The 26,158-nt window shown below is 36.8% G+C and overlaps 1 protein-coding gene across 4 annotated transcripts in view; it reads right to left on the bottom strand.

The window, feature by feature from the left end:
* Positions 1-26,158, bottom strand: part of AGFG1 (ArfGAP with FG repeats 1) — a 124,932-nt gene that overhangs the window by 22,166 nt on the left and 76,608 nt on the right. For 2 of the 4 annotated variants that reach the window (XM_074191225.1, XM_074191224.1), the window contains exons 4-6: positions 12,188-12,350; positions 8,072-8,228; positions 3,040-3,159 (exon numbers count right to left, since the gene is read on the bottom strand). In XM_074191225.1, the coding sequence (XP_074047326.1) occupies positions 3,040-3,159; positions 8,072-8,228; positions 12,188-12,350 (440 nt within the window). Of the gene's footprint in view, positions 1-2,108; positions 2,181-3,039; positions 3,160-8,071; positions 8,229-12,187; positions 12,351-26,158 lie in introns of all 4 variants that reach the window. The other 2 variants (XM_074191223.1, XM_074191226.1) reach the window with 2 other exon arrangements.

Here is a 26,158-nt window from a genome sequence, read left to right on the forward strand (position 1 = left end):
TCATATATTCCATTCATCCTTAGATTTCAAATCATTCTGAAGTAGTTTGGTTGATTCATTGCATTATATCCAGTCAATTCAACTTAAAAACAAGAAAGCAAAAAAAAAAATGAATTAACAAGCCTATATTTCTAAAAAGGGAAGAAAGTATTCCTCCTTTCAGGAAAAAATTAAAATATATTTATAAATTAGAAATTTTGAAATAAATTATTTACAATTGTGTCTTAGTGATGGTGGTTTAAAGAAAATTTTTATATTATTTGCTGTTATTTTTTTTCTTTCCTGAAAAGAGAGAAAATGGAACCCATGGGAAGGTTGTGTGAGGACTAGAGAATAGGGCAAGCAGTTATGACAGAAACTGAAAATCTCTTGTTCCAAAATAAAATCAGTGAATGGATCAAAAAGAATACCAGAAACAGGAATTTAGTGGGAATTTGCCAATTTAAATTGTTATCTATCCATTTAAATGAGGCAGGGGAAGGGGCTTGGGGAAAGAAAAAGCAAAGTTATGACAAAAAGCAACATGGAATCTTGTTAAGAATCATGGTAGCTTTGACCATATGCTTCTAGAACTACATGACCTTCAACAGGAGTCCAAATCCTATAGAGTTGAATAGCTAATTTACCCAAAAAGGAGCAGAAACAATCATATGTAGCTTACATATATGCTTCAATGAGTTGAACAGAAATTTCAGGATTCAATGGAATGAAAAGGGGGGGAAGTGAAGAGAAGCAGTAACAGAAAAATGAGAAAAATAGAAGGGAAAAAAAGCAGAGACAAAGGAGAAGAAAAAAGGGGGGGGGGAGAAGTGGGAAAGAGAAAGGTAAATTAGAGATATCGAAGGAAAGAAAAGGAAGAAAAAATAGAGGAAAAACAAAGAAGAAAAAATAGGAAAGGGATTGAGATTTCCAGGAAAAACAAGAATTGCCAAAGTACAGAAAGGCTAAAGCTCAAGGACTGTTCAGGAATGATATCTTCTTATCTTGGGAGCTTAGGTTTAAGTGCAGAACTCCCTTAAAGTTGCTTTAAAGTTGGCTGGGACTTCCACAACCATAGCTAAAATTTTAATAAGCGGGTTTTAAAAAGGTAGAGACACCTGCCAAAAAACTTGAGAAATGTAGGAACAATGCCTTCAAGGACAATTTATCTGGAAGAAAGGAATCAGTACAGGAAAATTCCCATTTCTTGGTCCTTGGTCCACAGAATCAACACACATAACTTGCTAACTTTTGCTTTTTAAAAATTTTAGTCACTATGCTTTTTGCTGTAAGTCAAATCCATCTCCAGGCAATTCTCTACAAATCTAACTTGCAAGGAAAGTGCTCCTTACACAAATGTAATCACAGGTCTTGGTGCTTAGTAATAAAAACTTTTAAAATCACCAACAATAAAGGTTCTATACTGTTTCCAGGCTATTGGAGAAAAGGGGGCAAGGGAAACTCCCTGCTAGCAAAACTGGAGTAGTAAAGTTCATAAGGAAACCCTCACAAACCAAGTCCTTGGGGACTGCTCAGGTAAGAAATGAATGGGAACATTGGCTGAAATCATGGACCCTTTCCAGTTTTCATTTAGACTTTAAATTATAAGTTGTTACCTGCCAGCTAAGACATTTTTAGGTCTTTGACAATTGGGCACCTAACCTTTATGGGACTTGGGGTAAGGCACTTAAAACAAAACCTGTCCAGGTCTCAATTTCCTCATCTATAAGATGATTAGGGATTGGACTTGGCCTTAGATCAGTTTCTCAGCTCTAAAATCTCTGATCCCCAAAAATTTTCTCCTAGAACATCCTTCTTTCAGCTATTAAAAAAAAATCTATTTCAAAGAGCTATTTTATAATCCTTAAAACACTCCTACTCCCACCTAAATAAATAGTATTTGGTTCTCATAAAAATTTTGCCATACCTATTTTCCTGTAGATATATTATGGTATTCCCCAACTGAAGTTAGTAATATGGTAATGGGCTGAATAAAATTTAGAATGTGAAATTTAATTTTTATAAGATGAACTGAGCAATGAATTGAGAATTAAAACTAAATAAATGAAATATTAATGTAATACAACACAAAACACAAGCTAGACTTCCTACATGATGTTAGAACTTACTGTGGACAGCCTGGAGAGGAAAAGCTGAAGTAAATTCCCCATAACTGCAGCTGGATGAAAGCATTCTAAATGCTGGATGGCCAGAAATAATTTGGAGTGACATTATAAAAGAGGGAAGGGAGAATGGAAAAATAAAATTAAAAGAAAATGCTTTAACACAATACACAAAGTTGAAAGGAAGGCAGTAAACCAAAGATTTAGGCAAACAACAATAGTTAAACGAATTTTAAAAATAAGAATTTGAGAAAGGAATTAAGAATTTCAAAACCAATTCCTACACACAAAGTTTTTTGCCAAATAAGTCAACGTAAATCTTTTGTTTTCTAATATATCTGTCTTGGATAATTGAAATTAAATTTGTTTCTTATGGCACAAAAAGAAGAAGTTATCTAATTTCACTTACAGAGACATGAATCAACCACGTCAAAAAAATAATAAAACAAAATTAAACCAAAAAACCTTTTATATGAAAGTTTCAATAGGTAAAAAGGTTTTTTTTTTTGGTTTTTTTTTTTTTTTAGGTTTTTGCAAGGCAAATGGGGTTAAAGTGGCTTGCCCAAGGCCACACAGCTAGGTAATTATTAAGTGTCTGAGACCAGATTTGAACCCAGGTACTCCTGACTCCAGGGCTGGTGCTTTATCCACTGCGCCACCTAGCCGCCCTGGTAGAGTAAAGTTTTAACAGCCTTGATGTGTAGGAAAAAAAGTAAACAATATTCTATGGATTATGATTTATAAAAGCACAGGAAAAGAAAAAAAGAATCGGAAAAAACTATTCATTTTAGGTTTCCCCAGAGCTGCATAAGGCAGGATTGTGTTAAGTCAGGTAATTAGGCAAAATGAGCTTGACTTTTTTTAAAAAATTTACATTGAGAGATTTTTTTATCTAAAAAGAAAACAAATAGTAAAGCATAACGCTATATAGCTCTACCTGTAGGCTGGGGCTGAAAAGGAGAGTGACTTGCTGTGGGGAAACCTCCAAAATTACTCGAACCACTAGACTGTCCAAATGCATCAAAGTTTGCAAAATCTGCATTTGCAGAATTCTGAGCTGTAAATGGCAAGGAACAAGACATATTAATGACTATGGAAAAGAGAAAACAAAAAGAAACAGATGACAAATGAACTTAGGATATTTGGGAAAACCTTTGTGTGAACCACAATTTACATTACATTATAAAATCAATTATACACCAGAGCATAAAGTAATTCTTAAAGGTCCAAAATTTATGCAATTTTGCCCAAAGAAATTTTAGAAATTTTCTATGAGGTTAAGTCCCTTAGTGAAAAATAGGCAACATGTCTGCTTTACCGTAAAACTGATATGGAAATTATATGAAATTCAGAAGATAGAATTTCAAACATAATGATAAAGCAAACATGAAGATATTTTAAAAGAGTTCACATCTATTTAATCAAAACACCAAGTAATAAAAATATTGGCAAGATGGTCACATTTCTGTGGTGGTCATCCCAATTATATAAATTATAATTGATTTCAGCATAATAATATTGCTATTTACTGTCAAACAATTATTAAGATTAATGGATACTAATATTAAAAATTAAAAACAGCAGAAATTTTAAAATATCTACTTAAACTCAGAAGAACAAATTAATTTTCCTCAAAATGAAGATATGCTGCAAGAAAGTAGAATAAGAAATGGTCAAGGCATGGGATGGGTCCTCCATCTGATACAGAAGCTAAAGATACTGATTAAGAGAAATCCTATGCATAAATGTGCTGCCAAGGAGAAAAATAATGAAGAGAGAAGAATCTTCTTTTGAAGATTTCTGGGATAAAGCTTCTGAGAGAAGTACTCTTGGACTTAGTGAGAGAAGAACTCTTGGACTTAGAGGATAGTGGAGAAGATACTGGTTATTATTATTTTTTTAACCGACTTCTGCTTTTCTTTTTTTCTTTTTCTTCAGAAACCTTAGCCCTCTTTTCTACTTTTGGAATTGCCCTAGGAAAGAGTCACAATACTTTGCTTAGTGCATTTCGTTCAAGAGTCACACATGAAATTTGTTTCTTAGTCATGTCATTAATGTCCTTCAACAAATAAAATGATTTAAATTACTTTTTTTAAAAAGGAGAAAATATTTAACTATATTGTGACTTCCTACATAGCCCGCAATAGCACAGGATACAATTTATGATTTCAAACTACCAATACCATAAAATAAATATTGATAAATTTCTAAAGCACGTTTCTTTCTTTATTCTTCTCCACACTGTTACCACACAACTGTCTGGCAATAATGGCCTACCTGCAATTCCTTATATGTGACACACTATTTCCTATGTCCCAGCTTTCTCCTCTAGATTCAGTTTAAATCTCTTTTAGTAAGGAAGGCTAGATCCCTCTAGCCACTGAAGCCTTCCTGACAGATTACCTTCTAATTCTCTGGCCTGACCAACAAGGGGTCTCAGGCTAAGCCCACTTGGTCATTGTTTGGGCTCCTATTGGTTCAGAATGACTATAAATAGAAACTGTTTTGAAACCTTGAGAGTCACTCCCCATCTTCCCCCAGTTTAATTGGGGGGGGGGGGGGCGGGTGAGTAATTATTCATGGTCTTTTTTCCATCTCTCTTACCTAACCTTAATCACTGAAGAGATGTAGCCTCAAATTGTGACCTGGGAAAGACCTAGCTTTAAAAGACTAAGGTTTCCCACTTCTTCCAGGCCCTCTCCAGTCTTCCTGATCCAACCCAGATGGCTCTGGAGGAGAAAGTGAGACTAGAGACTTACCCAGGGCCCCAACCCCTCACTCAATTCCAATGCATGTACATGCTAGGGCCTCAGTTCCCTTATGTTATGATCCTCTTTAAGAAGGAAGAACAAACATTAATCCTCAATCAGTCAATCAATCCCCTTTGAACAACTGCCTTATCTTACAAGTTATTGACATGTGGCAAATAAACTGTGGAGGTAGCCAGGGTCTCTGCCTCTCTATCTTCAGTACTTAACCCATTTTTCTTTTCACCTTCATAATGAGCCCTCTTCAATTTGTCCTTCATGATAGTCTCTGTGAGAAACTGTGCCTTCAGTGGTCCTTGCTACTAGTGTTCAATAAAGGCTCCCCACCTTCTTCCTTTTCTTCAGGGTGTAGCTGCCAAGAGAACAAGGGCTCCTAGAGGGGAGCCTACAGCCCAGCAGAATGTGCAGCACATGTACCACAAGACACTCATGGCAAAAAAAAAGGCTCTTCTAAAACTTAGAAGTTACAGAATGACAAATAAAACTAGCATGTGTCTTTCATTTACTAATGTAACTTGATTAGGGCCATAACAAACCAATAATTATGAAAATAAAGGTATTTCAGTTCCCAATTGACAAATGGTGCTCAAAAAAATGTTTCAGTCAGATGTTTGAATAACAGGGTTGGCCTAAATAACTTTACAATACATTTCAGTTCTAAGTTGAAAATTCTTTGGTGTTCAAAGGAGGAAGAGTTGAAAGAAAGAAGATTCCTACCTCTCCAACTAATTAATTTTTCAGATTGTACTTTTGGTAAAACTTACCTTAAAGGGACTACTGTGATGACCAAATTAAATATGAGGCAGTGGCATGATATACATGAGACTAAGGCCCAAAGCATTTCAAAAAAAAAAAAAAATTAGCCACTCTGTTTTGTTTTGTTTTTCTTTTAACAGGAGACTTAATAAGCAGGAATTAAGAGTTTAAAATTCTACCTTAAATTATGCTTCTATGGCTGTGTGTGTGTGTGTGTGTGTGTGTGTGTGTACACCTAACAATATGACACAATCACCTGGAGTCCGAAAGTATCATGTTAGACTAAAAAATAGAGCAATAGATAGGAGTTCAAGAAACCTAGGCTCTAGCTCTAACTAACCTAGGATCAAAGGTAATGATTTCTGTTCTCTAAGCCTAAGTTTCTTGCCATAAAATAAAAAGGTTGTGAGTCGTGACATAAAACCTAGGGACCCCATCTTAGAATCATGTGATTAAATGCATAAAATAAAATACCAAAGACTATAAAAGGAAACCAATCTAAAAAGAGTGATCACAATTTTTTTTAAAAAAAGGTTAGGGGAACCAAAGTTGAGAATCTCTGTTTTATTAAGTCCAGTCAGTGGTCAACTTCCTTTCTGACTAGAGTTGGAAAGAAAGCCGGGATTGAATCTAGCCCCTGAAATTTCCCAGCTAATATGACTCTGGCAAAAATCACTCAACCTGAGTCTCAGTTTCCTTATCTACCTTTAGGGTAGGGAATGTAACATACTTGTACTATGGAGTTCACAAGGTTGTTAGGAGGAAAGAGCTTAATGAACCAAGTAATACATTATTAGTGAAGCTGTGAGTTGTTTATTTCTCTTTAATTAGCAGTCAAATCTTGCATTCTCTGCAACTTTCAATCGAGATAGGACTGTAAAAATGGGGTCTGCAGTAAACTTAGCTCTAGAAAGAAGTTCGGATAAGTTACATCTGCCAAATAACTGCAGAAATGAAGGAACTATGGGTGCAAAATATTGCATCTACTATAGAAATCATAAATATGGGAGGTTGTTGGGCTGCTTTTTTCTTTCCCCCTTTTTATTCTTTGTTGCAAGGAAAAGAGAGAGAGAGATTCAAAAATAAGAAAAATGATAGTTTATAAGCAAAAATATACTAAAATGTTAACCACTCATATTAAGATTAATGAAAATGTTTTTAAAATGTTACCAGGACAAAATAAAAAAAGCGTGTTGATACATGAACTACTAAAATAACCAATATCTGAAAAAAAGAAGCTGATGGTTTCCTGCAAGAAAGCATATTTATATAAAGATTGATGTGGACAATTCTAATTTTAATCCATTTGCTAGGTCAATCTATTTATGACATGATTAAATGAACAAAAAACAAATATGGGAAAAAACTGGTGATGAGAGCTTTGTCATCCATCAATTACTTCATCTGTTCTAACCAAAATATAAAACAAAATACAGCATATTGCTTGCAAGTATTTCTAGAAAAAAGAATTTTAGATTGACTCACAATGACTCAGATTTAGAATCAAATCCAAGGCAAATTATTTCTGAGAAGACTACAACATGCATATAGCACAAGGCCTGAGGGGGACTAGAAGGACTAGTTTCATTAGTTACTCTTGTTGCATGTAAAATTTATATGTAATATGCTATGCATACCCATATATACCCATATATGTCCATACCCATATACACATATTCTTCATTTAACATCCAAATTAACTTATATAAATGAATCAGGCCAAGGGGGGGAAAAAAACTTTAAAATACAATCCACTTTTTAAGACACAGAATTTACTTTACAAATAAGGACAGCAACCCTGTACCCTCAAACATGATAAACGTATCTAAAAGAGATGCTGTGGAGCTCTAACTAAAAAAAAAAATAGGCTAAATTAAAAGGACCTTAAGGTTAGACAGGGTGACCTTCCCTTAATTCAATTTATGGTACTAGGGCCCAGAATCTAAAAAAGTTACTTTATGCCAAAAAAAAAAACCCTTATCATCTAGATTTTCAGAATCAAAAATTTTAAAGATTCACTTTTTTGTTTTGGTCTTGATTTGGGACTTATTCACATTCATTAACAAAGGAAAATTTTCACCTAATTTTCCATCTCAAGTTAAATGTATTTAATTGTTTGTGACCTTCTATTCATCAACAAAGTCTTTCAACAAAATAGTCTTGAACAATGGTTAATATAAAAAATAGTTTCTTTACATTTCAACTATCTTATAGTTTCCTTTAAAAATAGATTCATTAAAATAAGAATCCAAATTTTAATCATGATTTGTTTAATGAAACTGTTTAATTATCAAACCAGCAAATTAAACCTTGAACTAGAATGATTGACACAATCTTGAGTACACTGAAATCAGTGAATTACCTATATTGCCCATATAGTCAAGAATCAACACTCCTTTAGGTCAGTAGATTTTTGAGACAGAGATCATCAAACAAAAATCTTACCTGTATGACTGTTGAAATGTGCAAAGTTAGCAAAATTTGCTGTAGCAGTTGCCTGCTGAGTTGGAGCAGCAAAGATGTCAGAGCCAAGGTCACTCAAGAGGTCAAACTGCTTCTTTTCTGGCTGTTGCTGTCCTTGAGACCGAACTACAATGGGGGACTATAAATAAAATACCACTTATAAAGGAAGACATCATCTCAATTTGCTTTACCAAAATTTTAGATGCCATCTCTCATCCATAAAATTTAATATATATTTTTAAGACCAAGTAATTCCAAATGGATGTTTTAATCACTCTTACACATTAATTATAGCCAAAAATAATCTATCAAGAAACAAAATTTTCCCACTTTGGTTTTACAATTCATTTGTAAAAATTTGTGGGCTCAGTGACTGACAAAATGACAGATGAGTAAAATGAGCTACAGATAGTTACCCGAAGTATCATTAACTAATGAGTGACAAAGTCAGAATTAAAGCTTTCTGACTCAAGACTTTTAATGCTTTTTCCAACCACAAAAGATTATTATTATAGCACAATATTATACAATTATAGCACAATATTTATTATAGCACAATATATAAATCCATACTATATGGTTGAGTTTAGTCAGGACAGTATTATACTAAAGATAATCTCTGAAGCTGTACTCTGCATAAGGAAAAAAGCAGGATGATGATGACTAAGACTTTTCCCCCCCTCTCTAGAGTTCCTCTTGAGTTTTTTTTTCTATTTTCCATCACAAGTCTTTCAGAATTGTCTTAAATGGTTGTTTGTACTGCTGAAAAGAGCCAAGTCTATCATAGCTGATCATTACACAGTGTTATCACTATGTACAATGTTCTTCTGGTTCTGCTCACTTCACTCAGCATCAATCCATATAAGTCTTAAAGCCTTGGAATTTTTGACTATCAAAAACAACATCATATTAAGTGCCCTCCCTGATTACACTGAGGAATTGAGAATGTACTTCAATAAAAAGAAAATTCTTCGGGGTGGCTAGGTGGCGCAGTGGATAAAGCATTGGCCTTGGAGTCAGGAGTACCTGGGTTCAAATCCAGCCTCACCTGGGTTCAAATCCAGCCTCAGACACTTAGTAATTACCTAGTTGTGTGGCCTTGGGCAAGCCACTTAACCCCATTTGCCTGCAAAAACCTAAAAGAGAGAGAGAGAGAGAGAGAGAGAGAGAGAGAGAGAGAGTTCTGCTCAGCAAAACCTACCCTCTCTCCCTGACCACTCTCTCCTTTGCTTGATTATTAGTCCAAGTCACCCAGACAAGAATGTTCCACACGATTCTGTGCTAGGTACTCTTCTCATCTCCCAATATTCCACTTTACTTAGTAAGCCCCTCAGCTCCCAAAGATATTCTAGCTTGATAGTTCTCTTATCTGCTTATCTAGCCCTAACCTATCTCCTGACTAGCAAGTCGTCTTAAGTCTTCAACTGTCTATAACACATAAGGAATCGTTAATATTTTAAACTCGACAGGCCCCAAAATGAACTTATCCTCTTTTCTTCTCAGTTTCCCCTCTTCTGAATACTCCTATTAGTGGGTCAAAGGTACCACCACATTCTCCCAGGCCTTCCATCTAGGTTCACCCTCTCCCATCTTCCATATCCAATCTGGTGTCAAAGTCAGTTGGTTTTATTTTCTTACTATCTCTTAAATAGAGTCCCTTCTCTCCTCTGACACTGCTCCAGTCCTGTGGACTATTGAAATCACCCACTGGTGGTCTGTCTGCTTCAATTCTCTCTTCACTGCAGTCTATCCTCCATTCATATGTCAAATTAATCTTCCTAAAGCTTGATCTGATCATGTAATACTCTATTCAATAAAACCCTCAGGCTTTCAAAGCCCTTTGTAAACTGCATCTCCTACCACTTCAGTCTTCTTAAACTTTACTCAGTAATTCATACTGGTCCTCACAAAGACAGTCCATATTTCTCATTCATTTTCACTGGCTGTCCCACTGACCCAGAATTCTCGCCCTCCTCATCTTCACTTTTGGCTTCATTCAAGTCTCAGTTAAAATTCTACCTTCTTCAAGAAATCTTTCCCAATGATTCAATCACTCTGGAGGGCAATTTAGAACTATGCCCAAAGGGCAATAAAAATACACACTAGATCTATATCCCGAAGAGATCATAAAAAGAGGGAGAAGACACACATGTACAAGAGTATTTATGGCATCTCTTTTTGTAGGTGAAAAAAAATTGGGAAATTGAGGGGATGCCCATCAATGGACTAATGGGGAATGGTTGAACTAATTCTGGTAGAGGAATGTTATGAAGCACTATTGTTCTGTAAGAAATCATGAATGGCCCAAATTCTGGAAAGACTTGCATGAATCGATGCTAAGTAAAGTGAGCAGAACCAGAGCACATTGCACACCCTAACAGCAACATTGTGTGACGACTAGCCAAGATTGGCTCAACTCTTCTCAGCTGTTCAGTGGTCAAGGGCAATCCTAAAAGACTTGTGATGGACACCCAAAGAAAAATAGAATCTAAATGCAGAGCAAAGCAGACTGTGTTCACTTTTTAAAACTGCTTTTATGTTTTTTCTTTCTTTCTCATGGTTCCCCCCACTTCCCTGCTTAATTCTAATTCCTTTTTCACAAGATGAGTAATATGGAAATATGCTAAACACGATTGTACATGTATATATAAGACTGTTTGCTGACATAGGGGGAAGGGGAGGGAGGGAGGGAGGGATGAGAGGGCAGTAAAAAAATGTGGAACTCAAAAACTTACAAAGTAAAAGATGAAAGTAGAAAACTACCCCTTGCATGTAATTGGAAAAAATAAATGAAATAAGAAATAAAGAAATATTTTCCAATACCTATTAAATCCAGTATATTCTCTCTACGAAGACCTCCAATTTATCCTGGACATATCTTGCTTGTACATAGTTGTTGCCCAATTATTCTTCTCCTATGCTAGATTTTAAGTTCACTAAGTACAAGTACTACCTTTGATCTTTTTCTTTGTACCCTAAGCATTTAGCCTAAGTGTGAGGCATATCAAAGATATTTAATAAAAGTTTGCTGATGGATCAACAGTAGAAAAGTTCCTTCCTTCCCTAGGTTTGCTTCCTCATTGATAAAAATTTACAGCAGATGTCTTTGAGGACACTTTCTATTCCAAATCCTAGGACTCTATGGAAGGGTTATAAATACAATTTCAGGTTGACATTTATGGTTACTAAAAAAACAAACAAAACCAAATCTAAATTCTAAGAATCATGGGGTTTTTTTTTTCTTTTTTGTAGAAATGTCTCCATGACTTTAGAAACCTAAGCATGAAGCTGGACTGGACCCTTAAACACCACCGCCACCCAGTGAATCCAGGTCCTCATTAATAGATTGAGAACAATGACCTATGTCTCATTCATACTATCTACTCAATATCTTTTTCCTGATCTGTCAATATTCTTATTTAAAAACAGGTTTGGCAAAAAATAAATTTACATAAGCATTTATACTATTTACCAAGTCTCAAGCACATGACCTAAATATAAAAGATCACCTCTTTTTTTGAATTTCAGAAAATAGGAGGTCATCTTTTACAACTATGACTTAATAGAGAATTCTTAACTAAATAAGGAATTGAAGATCATAAAAGGTAATAACATAATATTTTAAAGTTTCTTTCAAGAATAAAATTACTGGGGTGGCTAGGTGGTGCAGTGGATAGAGCACCGGCCCTGGAGTTAGGAGTACCTGAGTTCAAATCCGACCTCAGACACTTAATAATTACCTAGCTGTGTGGCCTTGGGCAAGCCACTTAACCCCATTGCCCTGCAAAAAAAAACTAAAAAAAAGGAATAAAATTACTATAGCCATATGAAAGTTATACTCTATTTCAACTGATTTCTGAGGCAATTAGATGCGGTTTTATATCTCCTATATAGAGGACAAAAAGTTAAAAACATCTATACATGATGGCCCTCAATCCTATATATGTAAGTATGTATAAGAACTGCTTAAATGAATCTTAAGACATGAACATTAGTAACCTTTTAATTAACAATAACAGGAAAAAGAATGATGCTTGTGTCATAAGTATTTCTACCTTAAAGAATAAATCATTAAAAACTTCCATAAAGACTACTCACTTGGCTGGGTGTGCCCTTATTCAAGTGCAGGGCTGGTGTGGTCTCTCCTAAAAGAGATTTAAGTGGTTTGACCTCAGGTGTGCTGCTTGTACTACTAGCAGAAGACCCGGATATAGAAGCATGGACAGATGCCACGACTTTGGCTTGTTCAGGAGGAACATACCTAAATAAAACATCAAGTATTAAAATTCAGACAATCTTTTAAAATTTAAAAGTCAAAGAAATGATGTTTCTAAGTCGATCAAATACAATAAACTAAGGATTATGCAAAGACTAAATTACAAGTGGATGCAAAAGCTTTTTTAAGCAACTTTAATCAAAACCATAATTACTTCAGAAATATGTAGATGCAATGAAATAATATGGACACAGAAAATACAAAACTAGAAAATCAAATGCACTGAAAAATTTCGTGGTAAATTATTTCCAATATGTATTAGTATAATTTCCTGCTGTGGTGGGATAAATCTTCAAGGCAACTTTTCGTCCAATTCTTCAAGGTTATTGGCATAGACGTGAAGTGCTATGACGTATGATTTTGAAATGTTATATAACTTTGTAAAAAATCACAAATTCTATCAGTAAGCTCCTCCAAACCAACTCAGATTAAGTGATTTTAATGTAAAAGTGGCAGAGGAAAGCAAAAAAAGTATTAAAAAAAAGACTAAGAAATAAGCAAAAAGAGAACAAATACTTGTAGACTATTTAGGAGACTTTGTTATTTTTTTGTTTTGTTCCTGAAGTTTGTAGTTGTTGTTATTGCTGCTTTTATATAAAAAGATACCTAAAAAGCAGGTCCATGTAGTACAGACAGCACAGAGATCCCCAAAACAAACTTAAAAATGGTTTCAAAATAAAAACCAAAAAAGGTCTTCATACAAATTGTATGTACATAAAAATATGAGCATGTAGATGCACACACACACACACACAACACACAACACACAACACACACAAACAAAATAGGATGGGGGGAGGAGTTGGCCATGAATGGGGAAGGCAATTACAGACTACTGAAATGACTTCAATGGTGGTAGAGACTAGAGAGAGGTTGGAAAAGTGCCAGTGGTGAGAACTGGGGAAGAGGTTGGAAGGTGTCGCTCCACTTCTCCAGGGGAAAGGAAATACTAAGAGTCCCTGGGGCCTGGGAAGAAACAAGACTTTGCTAATCCTGGAGTGAGAAAGTCAGAATGACTCAATTTGAGCAAGATGGCAGGGTGCCTATATATTAGAAAAATTTCCTGTAAGACAACTGGAAGGCGCTCAGTGAAGGACCGGAAGAAGGAAAGGGAGGAGGGATACAGAGAACTGAGTCAAATTTTCAAAATAAAAAAAGCCATTCCCCAATTGACAAGTGGTCAAAGTATATGCAAAAGGAAATTTACAGATGTGGAAATCAAAGCAATCCATAGTCATGACAAATTGCTCTAAATGATTATTAGAGAAATGCAAATCAAAGCTTCTCTGAGGTACCACCTCACACCTCTCGGATTGGCCAATATGACCAGAAAGGCTAATGATCATTGTTGGAAGGGTTGTGGGAAATCTGGGACACTATTACATTGTTGGTGGAGCTGTGAACTCATCTGGAGAGAAATTTGGAACTACGCCCAAAGGGCAACAAAAATGAGCATACCCTTTGATCCAGCAATATCACTACTGGGTCTATACCCTGAAGAGATGATGATGAAAAAGGGCAAAAACATCACTTATACAAAAACATTCATAGTAGCCCTGTTTGTGGTGGCAAGGAATTCGAAATCAAGTAAATGTCCTTCAATTGTGGAATGGCTTAGCAAACTGTGGTATATGTATGTCATGGAACACTATTGTTCTATTAGAAACCAGGAGGGATGGGAATTCAGGGATGCCTGGAGGGATTTGCATGAACTGATGCTGAGTGAGATGAGCAGAACCAGAAGAACATTGTACACCCTAACAACAACATGGGAGTGATGATCAACCTTGATGGACTTGCTCATTCTATCAGTGCAACAATCAGGGACAATTTTGGACTATCTGTGATGGAGAGTGCCATCTATATCCAGAGAAAGCATTGTGGAGTTTAAATATAGACCAAAGACTTACTTTTAACTTAAACAAAAACACTTATCTTTTTATGCAATTTTGCTATCTCCTACACTTTATTTTTCTTCCTTAAGAATGTGATTTCTCGAAGAAGAAGGGATGAGTCTCAGGAGCTCTCTGATAAAACTCAAAAGCTAAGGACTCTAACTAAACTTTCGAGGGACAGAACCCACAAAGGGACATAATGAGGCAGTTCTCCTACTCACGGTAACCTGGAAAAGAGCAGAAAGGCTCTGCTCCCCGGGATCAGAGGGGTGGCCCCCCAGAGTGAAGGAACTTCAGCCTCCCGGAAGCAGCCCCAGGGCGGTGGGAGCTGCGGCTCACAGCAGTGGGGGAGTCTCCTGGGGAGCACCAGCACAAAGTGGGGGAACAGCGGGGGACCTCTGCCAGAACGAGCACGTGGAGCCCAGCCCTCAGGGCACACAGGGAGCAGCTTGGTCTTTCTGCAGCCCAGATCCAGGAACATAAGCAGGCAGAGCCGGTAATCAAGAGCCCCCAGGGCATGAGCCCATTGAGCTGAGGGAGGGGAGTGAAGAGAGACTGCAGAGCTCTGTCCTCTCTGCCACTGGAACAGGACTCTGGGGCTCTGAACACATTCAGATCCTGATTGCAGTCTAGGCCCCCACATAGAAGAACAGTGCCCCCCCCACCTCGGCCCCGTGGCAGAGGGGGGCTCTTATGGTCATTCACAGACCAGGAGGGAGGACAGAGCCTCACACACTGAGACCCTCGTGGGAGTGTCCAAAAAGCTCAGGAAGCACCCCAAAAAACAGGCTTAGGCTGGGAAAATGAGCAAGCAAAGAAAAAAGAGGAAGATCATTGAGAAATATTTTGCAAATGAGCCCAAGAAGACTTTGAAAATCAAATGAGGGAGTTGGAAGAAAAATTGGGAAAAGAAAGGAGAGAGATGCAGGAAAAACATGAAAATGAAGTCAGCAGCTTAGTCAAGGAAATCCAAAAAAATGCTGAAGAAAATAGCATGCTAAAACCAGCTTAGGTCAAATGGATAAAACAGTTCAAAAAGTTATGCTTTAAAAAGCAAAATTGGCCAGATGGAAAAACAGATAAGAAAACTCTCTGAGGAGAACAAATCCTTCAGACAAAGAATAGAATTCAGGGAGATTGATGAATTTACCAGAAATCAGGAATCAATACTTCAAAAACCAAAAAAAAAAATTAAAAATTAGAAGAAAATGTGAAATATCTCATTGAAAAAACAACTGATATGGAAAACAGACTTAGGAAAGATAATTTAAAAATTATTGGAATACCATGTCATGATCAGGAAAAGAGCCTTGACATCATTTTTCAAAGAATTACTACAGGAAAATTGCCCTGATATTCTAGAAGCAGAGGGCAAAATAGAAATGGAGAGAATCTACCGATCTCCCCCCCCACCCCCGAGAAAGAGATCCCAAAAAACCAACCCCTAGGAATATTATAGCCAAATTCCAGAACTCTCAAGTCAAAGAGAAAATATTACAAGCAGCCAGAAGGACAAAGTTCAAATATCGTGGAGCTGCAGTCAGGATCACACAGGACTTAGCAGCAACTACATTGGAAGCTCGTAGGGCTTGGAATATAATATACTGGAAAGCAAAAGAGCTTAGAATGCAGCCAAGAATGAACTACCCAACAAGGCTGAATGTCCTCTTCCAGGGAAAAAGATGGGACTTTCAAATGTTCCTGTTGGAATGGCCAGAGCTGAACAGAAGGTTTGATCTTCAGATACAGGACTCAGGTGAAGTATGGAGATTGGAGGAGAGGGGGGAAATATGAGGGACTTAATGAGGATGAACTGCATGTATATAGAAAAATGATACTAATAATATTCATATGAACCTTCTCAGTTAATAGAGCAGGTAGAGGGAACACGGGCAAAAGCTGAATTCGAAGATAAAATATGGTGTAAAAATGGAGTCAATAGAAAAAAAGGGAAATGGAATGGGAGAAAGAAAAAGGAGAGGGGGAATAGTCCAAGGTATTTCACATAAGATTTTTTTTTTTATTACAAGGAGCTATTGCAATGATATGGAAGGGGGGAGGCAAGGGGGAATGAGGGAACCTTTGCTCTTATCAGAGATGGCTAGGAGAGGAAACAGCAAATATACTCAATTGGGTATAGACATCTGGAGTAAGAAGGAGGGGAGAGCAAGGGGAAGGGGTGGGGATGTGAATAAAGGAGGAGAGGATGGACCATGGGGGGAGAGTGGTCAGATATAACACATTTTCTTTTTTACTTCTTGCAAGGGGGCTGGGATTGGAAGGCCTGCCCAGGACCATAGGGCCAGGTGGATTCTGAGCCTAAGGGGTGGTATGGGGGCTCAGGGCTTCTTGGCCCCAGGACCAGGGATCTGTCTGCTGCGCCACTCAGCGACCCTACAGCAGAGTCAGAGTGAAAGGAGAGAGAAAATAGAGTACATGGTAGTGGAGAAATAAGAAAGGAGGGAGTTGCGATCAGCAATGGCAACGTTGGAAAAATATGGAAGTAACTTTTGTGATGGACTTATCATAAAGAATGTAATCCACCCGTGACAGAGTTGTTGGTGTTGGAACAAAGACTGAAGCACATTTTTTGTTATTATTATTTGGGGGAGGGTGCAGGGCAAGTAGGGCTCGGTGGGATGCCTGGGGCCACATAGCAGGGTGATCTTTGGGTGTCTGGGGCCAGATTTGGACCCAGGTGCTCCTGGCTCAAGGGCCAATGCTCTGTCTGCCACCCAGCCATCCCTACTATTATTACTATTTTATTTTATTTTGGGTCTCTTTTCTTCCTTTTGGTTTTTGCAGGGCAGTGGGGATCCGGTGGCTTGCATGTCACACGGCTGGGTGATTGTTGGGTTTACCAGGCTGGATATGGACTCGGGTGCTCGTGGCTCCAGGGCTGGTGCTTCATCCATTGTGCCACCTGGCCATACCTACAATTATTACTATTATTTTTTTATTTTAATTTTTTTTCTCTCCCCTTTACTTTTTTCGCCCAAGCAACTCTATATTCATGAGGGGAGGGGTATTTTGTTTACTTGTAAACAAGAATATTTTATTAATGTAAAAAAACATTTGTACAAAATGAGAATAAAAAATAAATTTAAAAAAAGAATGTGATTTCTCTCTAATCACTTTCAACTTAAATCAGTGTATACAATGGAAACAATGTAAAGACTAACAGACTGGGGGGGCGGCAAGATTAGGGGGAAATTGTAAAACTGGAAATATATAAAATCTTTCCTGATAAAAAAAGAAGGGAGAGGGAGAAGAATACTTTTCAAATTAAGAAATAACCAATTAGGAAAACTGCTTGTATATATATATACACGCACTCCAAAATAATTATATGCAATAGTCCTCTATTAAAATCAAGCACAAAGGGAGATCACACGCTGCCAAAAGGATATCAGCAGAGCAATTTCCCTTCAGTGAAATCTTCCTAATACTTCTAAGTACATATGACACAATGCAGATTGTACTGAGTCAATGTGTGTGTATGTATCTGTGCCTGTACGTGTGCACATGTGAATGCATGTCTGCATGTGTGCATTTGCATGTGTATGTGAGTGTCTGTTTGCACATGTTTCAACCTTGGAGAGAAACTAAAAATGGACAGTAAGTTGAGCCCAGGACTGGACAGGAGGCTAGACTGTATTTGGAAAATCTTCAACACAAAATCTCACATTTTTAAACCATCTATCTGTGTTGATGTGATTTCAGGACACATCCTCCTCCACAATCTTTAAGAACTTAGAAGGTAGTATGGTCCCTACTACGGGATCACAGCTTTAGAGCTCAAAGGGACTCCAGAGGTCAGACTTCAAGCCCCTGTAAACAAGAGGAAACTGAGGTCCAGTTGCGGTTACAGCGGTAGCACCTGAGGCAGGATCGGGCTGGGGATCTTCCTGATTCTACGTAGACACACCAGGATGTTGCTGGCAATGACTTACTAATTACAAAATATAAGATCAGATAAAGAGGGAGGTTGGCCATATGGCAAAGGAGAACCGAGAGATCGGCACTGAGGGTTGGAGAATGCAAGTCCTACTTGATTTCTGAGCACAGGAAGCTCCATTTCCTGTCTCAGGACTGGTGAGAATCAGGGAGTAATTGGGAAGAAAGAAATAATGAATTTTTTCCCTCTAATCTTCCTCCCTCCTAAATACCCATTACTTTTGAGGGCAACACCATCCTCAGAGTCCCTCAGGCTCACAACCCAGGAGTCATCCTAGACTCTTCCATTTCTTTCACCCTGTTGCCAAGGCCAGCAGAGTTTACAACATCTTTTGAATACACCCTTTTCTCTCTTCTGATACTGTCTGACTCTGGTGGATATTTGAGTTTAAGATGTCTACTGGACGAGAAATTCAATATGTCTAAGAGTAATTGGAGTTAAGGGCAATTGGGAGACTCAAGATAGGAAGTCAGCAGAGAGTTTGGGGACAGAAAGGCAAACCTGTGACTCATCAACATAGGAATAGTAAGTTGTGGGAGAGAAAACAGAAAGAGGCCCAAAACTGGGAGCTTTATATATATTAAAAATAAGTGTTTAAAGTGATTAATTTAGGTGAGGAAGATACTTTCATTATTTTTCTACTACTGGCTGCCATAATTAAAATCATAATAATTTCTATTACCTTAAGAGTTACATTAATTTTACTTTTGTTCATTCTCTGATGCAAGGAGTTAGAATACACTGTCATGTTGGGGTTCCCTTTTACTTCTATCACTCAAGTTCTCTCATCAATCACCTGATCAAAACATTGGTAGTTTTTGTCTTAAAGACCTGAAGGTTGGTAGCCCTCCTTCCTTCCTCAAAGAGTTCTAATAAGTGGTACAATTTTCCCCTTCATTCCACTTCTACCCTCAAAAAGGAGAATTCAATATACATACTATTCCTCAAATACCCTAACCTCTCAGTTTCTCATTTTCCCAGCCCCTAGTCACAAGACTCATACCCATGATCTTGTCTTCCTCCGGCTCCATGTTCCAAAATTCTGAAATCGCACATTGGCTTTCCACCTCTCCCCCTCTGCTTTCCCTTAACTGCACACTCTCCATCTACCTCATGGCCTCCAATTCTTCAGCCACTCCATTCTTTCCCAGGTCATCTCCCTTGCACCAGCTATTCTTCTCTTCCCCATCTTGATTCCTTGGTGAATCAGTGTAATTCTACCCTGTCCTTTTTGCTTGAGTCACTGGCCCCCTTAACATACTGCAGTTAGACTTTGTCAAGCCTCAGCCTTCAATCACTTTCACCCTTACACATGCTGCTGAATCAAGGTGAAGAAAAGCATGCAAATCCTGTTATAAAACCTCTACTATGCCCTCACAGTAGCAAGGCAATCCTTTTATTAGCACTTCTACCCCTCTCTCTCCTCCTCCACTGACCCCTCTCACACAATGAGATTGGCCCCATTCCTTTACCAAGGAAAACTGACCCACTGTATATGTGATCCCATTCCATCCAATCTCCTTCTGCATCTCCCCTTTATCACTTTTTAATATTTTCTCCCTGTCTAGTCACTCATTCTCTACTACCTAAAATATGCACATCTCCCCCATTATCAGAAAACTTTTATTTGATTTGTTATCATTCTATTTCTTGTCTGTCCTTTGTGGTTAAAAATCCCTGCTATCTCTCTCTCTAATAAGTACTTAACTCATTTTTTAATGCCAACATTCTCCCTATGATGTAGAACACCACAATATCTAAAAAGACCAAAAGGGAAATGGAGAGACACCTAATGGGTAGAAGTGAGCTGCAGCATACTATTAGTGAAGACTTGCACACAAGATGCTGTATAAAAGATAATACTCACGAAATTAAACCTAGAGTTTGGTTGGCTAGTGAGGATGAGAGATAGCCATAAGACAATGTGAAGGCTGCACTGGTACCCACAGAACAGTAAAAATGTTATTGGAAGAAGGAAGGTCTCTGGTGTATTGTATAGATGATCTATGGAGGATTTATAGAAAAAGAGATATGAACTGGTATAGTGGTTCAGAGAATTATGAACTATGTACAATAGGTTCCACTTCTCTGGAACAGGCCCTATTGTGTGTGTATGTAGACACAGACAACACACAGACCACACACAGAGACACACCCACACCCACCCATTTTTCAATCTTCTTCCACATCATTACTAGGCACATACTCTTCTACCAAAGCCTTTCCCAATCCCTCTTAATTCAGGTGCCTTTTTTTCTGTTAATTACTTTCTTTTTGCTCTACATGTAACATATATATTTATAGTTGCTTGTTTATCTCCCATGAGAGCACACCAGCAGATTTTTAATTAGTGCTTATTGGCTAATACTACCCCAATTGTAGAAAATCTTTTATTTTCTGAAATAAATTAATTTTTTTGCAAACAGTCAAAAGTTTGGTGAACAGTCAAGCTAAGCACAATGATTAGTAAAAATTAAGATTTTTTTTACTGTCATGTCACATGAATGAGAAGAAACATTTGCCATGTTCCAGATAAAGTTATATGCTAGAAAGTCATAAAAGAATCTATCATTCTTAAGCTTTGACAAACCTTCCATGTTTATGATATCTTTATGAACATGCTACTAAAAAAAAGAATGTTAGAAAAATGATTACAAATCTTATCCATAATTCCATACGCTTGCTCTCCTCCTTTGTATTATCCTTATATACCTTTGGGATGATTTGGCTAAGTCTCTTGGCAAGTTTTTCCTTCCACTGCTTCACATTATTCATAATGAGGACAGTTCATAATCTTCCAGCTTCCAAATAATTTAATAAATGAGTTTATATCCTAAACTGGTGGTGTTGCCACCAGGTCCTCTCTGGTAAGGAAATCAAATGTTTGTTAGATCAGGCAGTACCTAAGTTCCTTGATTTCCTCAATGTAGTAGTTGAGCTATATATACTAAACATTTTTTAAAATGATAAGTCTATGTTAATGTTGAGTTTTTGTCCATCATCTATTTTTTTTCTTCATTGTGATCTTTTTGCATAAAACTTGAGTACTGCAAAGTAAAATAATCAATTTTCCTCTGCAATAATACTTCTTGCTGCCTTCAGAAACAACAATTAAAACTGACAACTTTTATTTGCCCTTCAAAGGGAAGTTTATGAGCCATCTTTTCACTGTGCTATTAACATCTTTGTCATATAGCCTGATTTATAAGAAAAGAGTTAAAACTGATACCATTCAATACCTCCCAATGTACGTTCACTCACAAACTACTGAAACAATGAGCTCAATATATAAACATAAGTTATCTTAATATTTGCAGTTGGTTTTTAAATGGATAATGGACTTAGACATAAAGGGTGATATTATAAATCAATTAGGAGAACAAGGAATAGTCTAGCTGTAAGATATATGGAAAGAGGAGAGAACTATAACAAATTGCAAAACACTTCAATTACATTAAAAATTTTTAGTGCAAATAAACCCAATGCAACCAAGATTAGAAGAAATGAAGAAAGACAGGAAATGATTTTTACAGTTACTGTTTCTAATAAAGGACTCATTTCAAAAATATTTTGAGAACTGGTGTGAATTTAAAAGAATACAAGTCATTCACCAACTGATAAATGGGCAAAGGATACGAACAGGTAGTTTTTCAGACAAAGAAATTAAAACTATCTATAGTCTTATGAAAAAATGCTCTAATCAATATTGATTGTCAGATCTATGGAAAGGGGAAAATTTTATGACCAAGAAAGAAAAAGAGTACATTATCATATCAGATTGACTAAAATGACAAAATAAAAAAAGGAAAATAATCAATGCTGGAGAGGATGTGAGAAAACTGGGACACTAATGCACTGCTGGTGGAGTTGTGAATTGATTTAACCATTCTGGAGAGCAATTTGGAATTCTGCCCAAAGGACTATAAAGCAGCACATACCCTCCGATCCAGTAGTATCACTGCGAAGTGTATATCCCAAAGAGAACACAAAAAGGGGAAAAGGACCTACATGGGCAAAAAATATTTATAGCATGCCCACTGATTGGGGAATGGCTGAACTATTCATATGGTATATGAATGTTATGGAACACTGTTCTGTAAGAAATGATAAGCGTACCAGATCTAAAACTAATATAAAGTAGTAGTCATCAAAACTGTCTGGTACTGGTTATTAAGAAATAGAGAAATGGATCAGTGGCTTAAAATAGGTTCAAAAGAAATAGTAAATGACTACAAAACTCTACTGTTTGACAAACCCAAAGACATCAGCCTCTGGGAAAAGAACTCACTATTTGACAAAAATTGTTGGAAAAACTAGAAAACAGTATTGCAAAAACTAGGCACGGACTCATCTCTTACACCTGGTCAAAATGGGGATAGAATTTAGATATAAAAGGTGATACCATTGATCAATTAATTGATCAAGAATTACACTGTCAGATCTATGGAAAGGGGAAAAATTTATGACCAAACAAGAAAAAGAGTACATTATAAATTGCAAAATGGATGATTTTGACTATATTAAATTTAAAAGGTTTTTGCACTAATAAAACCAATGCTTCCAAATTAGACAGAAAACAGAAGGCTGGGAAACAATTTCTACAGCTAGAGGTTCTAATAAAGGTCTCATTTCAGAAATGTATAGAGAATTACATCCAATTTATATGGACAGTTTTCAAATGAAGAAATTAAAGCTATACATAAATCACATGACAAATGCTCCAAATCATTACTGATTAGAGAATACAAATATTAAAACAACTAAGATGCTCCACCTCACACTTATCAGATTGCCAAAGAGGGGACAAAAAGGGAAAATGATCAATGTAGTAAAGGTTGTGGGAGGATTGGGACATTAATACATTGTTGGTGGAGTTGTGAACTGATCCAACCATGCTGGAGCACAACTTGGAACTATGCCCCAAAAGCAATAAAATTGATCATACTTTTGACCCAGCCAATATCAATATTAAGTCCATATTGGAAAGAAATCATAAAAAATAGTAAAAGTCCCACATGTTCTAAAATAGTCATAGCAATTCTTTTTGAAGTGGTAAAGAACTGGAAATTGATTGGGGAATGACTGAACAAGTTATGGTATATGAATGTTATGGTGGGAAGGGAAGGGGGTGGAAAAGTATGGAACTCAAAAGCTTTGTAAAAGGATGAATGATGAGGGGCAGCTAGGTGGCACAGTGGATAAAGCACTGGCCTTGGAGTCAGGAGTACCTGGGTTCAAATCTGGTCTCAGACACTTAATAATTACCTAGCTGTGTGGCCTTGGACAAGCCACTTAACCCCATTTGCCTTGCAAAAAAAAAAAATGTATGATAAAAATTAACCTTGCATGTAATTGGAAAAAAATAAATAGGATGTGATTTTAGTACCCTTTGTCCTCTTTTCCCAATATTGATATTGTCACTACAGAAGCAGAATGGGGACATAGGAGAAAGTGGGGTCTACTTATTATTTTCCTTTTGTGATTGACATGGCCAAATAATTCATCACCAAGTGGGCTACCTAGGTGATGAATTTTTCTATACTTTGTCAGATTTCACCAAAGGCTTCCCAAGTATAGTATTAGCTATGTACACTTTACCTTGAGATTTGCCTTCTGTTGATGGGGCTTTTGAGGATTAATCATTTCCATTTCACAATCAAGAATCTGAGTAGGGCCTAAATTGTTGATAATTCCTCAAGTTCTACCACCAAAATCAGAAGTCTATAGCTGATGAGCACTGAGAGAATAAAAAACAGTTGGGTTCTAAGGCTGACATTAGGGCAGCTAGGTGGTGCAGTGGATAGAACAATGACCTCAGAGTCAGGAAGCTGGGATTTCAAATGCAGCCTCAGATACTTGCTACTTACTAGCAGTGTGACCTTGGGGCAAGTCACTTAACTCTGACTACTTCTCATCCAGGTTCATCTCCAGTCATTCAGATTCATATCTGGCCACTGGACCCAGATAGTTCTGGAGGAGAAAGCAAGGCTGTTGAGTTTGCACAGTAACCCTCACTCAAATCCAATTCATGTGCTTGTCACGGCATCACCTCCCCTGATGTCATGGTCTTCTTCAAGAATGAAGGACAAATACCAAGACTGACACTAAATCAATAGTGGTCAATCACAGAGGAACTGGTTTTGGCTTAAGAAGGGTAAAAATGTCACTAGATGAAAAAAAAAAAGAAAATTGTTGATTCTTCAAACAAGCTAGAAAAATCTGTATCTAACTGCTAAAATAATTGAATTCATTTTAAAAGAGTAAGCTTCTAAACATTTTAGAAAGGAAAGCAATGGTCTCTTCAAGTCAACACAGGTTCTTTCAGAACTAGCTACACCAGACCAACTTCATTTTCTTTTTCTGACAGTGTCACCAGACAAAAAGAGATGAAAATAATCTAGATATAGTACAACTAGATTTCAGGACAACTTTAATGGATGGGTTGGATTGATACAATGAGAACAATTCAGAGTTGGCTGAAGGATGCAATACAATAATGTGAATTTAGAGGAAGATCAACAGTGAATACTCAAAGAATCTGACTTTTCTATTTCATTCAATATTTTTATTCATAAACTTGAAAGACATGAAAAAAGATAGTTTGAGATAATAACAAGATGGGATAATAACAAGTGGTAACTTGGATGATGAAATAGTGATCCAAAAAGACCTCAACAGACTACAATGTCATGCCAAGTTTAAACTGTCTAATGGGAATAGAAATTGTTCACCAGGGACAAGAGGCCAAAAATCATTTTTCAGAAGTTAACAGTCCAACTGAAAAAGATTAGTAATGACAAGCTCTGTGAGTCAATAATACGATGTAAGAGAAAAAACCCCCACCCAACCCACACAAACATGAACTAAGGCTGCATCAACAGATGTATAATTTTCAAAAAAGGAGAGATTAGCAGCCCTGGTTAAAGACCACACAGAGAACCATTTTGAATTTTGGGTCCTATTTATAAAGAACACTGAGAAATCAGAGTATATGCAAAGAGAGAAGGAAGGAAAGAGAAATTACAATGTTATATCAGGCTCAATTAAAAAAATGGGGGAAGCAACTAAAAAAGGAAAAAAATTAGAGAGAGACATAGTAGACTTCAAGTATATGAAGGGCTGCCATACAAAAGAATGATAATCCTTGGTTTTGGTCCCAGAAAGGACCTGAGGACTTCAATCTCAAAATGGTCTTCAAAGTGAGCCTGTTGGGAATAATACTACAATAAGGATTCATTCTTCAGTAATGGGTTGGACTACATGATCTTTTGTTAAACCCTAAATTCTAAGATAAGGAACAATGAAGTAGGTAGGGAGTTTGCAATTTAAAAGACAACCTGAAAGTAGATTCGAAAAGGAAGTAGTTCATCCAAAGTTAAAGAAAAGAAACAGCTCCTTTGACTAGAGGCAAAAGAGCATGCTCTAGATTCCAAGAGTATGGAATCTACAGAAATAGCTGTCATCTACAATAACAGCTGACAAGGACCATGCTACCAGTTTGGAGAAAAATAAGGCAAATAATTCTTGACTGTTCCTATCTAAACTGAAAGGTTACAGGTTTGAAGTCAGCATTGAACTTGAAACCATGTATTTATTCTCAAGGTCTAGTTCAGAAAGGCTTATCATCAAAACATTAGCCAAAGCACCTCATAACAACATTTATTTGGGCATAGTAGCAAGCATCCACTCTGATGAAATCACACATCATTTGAAGTAGTAAAATAATATTCACTTACCATCTTTTCTTTTCATATTTTTCTTGTAGAAACTCTTTCACTTTTTGTGGATCCCTAAAGTCTGGAATTGCTGAAGATCTATCATCAAATAATCCTAGCCAAATTTGTTTACAAACCTGTGAAAAGAAAAGAAAAATTCTATTAATTTTATTGGCAAAATTTCATAAGGGAATCATAAATGTTATAAAGCAAACACTCAATAAC

Source organism: Macrotis lagotis, chromosome 6 (assembly GCF_037893015.1).
Source record: "Macrotis lagotis isolate mMagLag1 chromosome 6, bilby.v1.9.chrom.fasta, whole genome shotgun sequence".
Taxonomy (NCBI): Eukaryota; Metazoa; Chordata; class Mammalia; order Peramelemorphia; family Peramelidae; genus Macrotis; species Macrotis lagotis.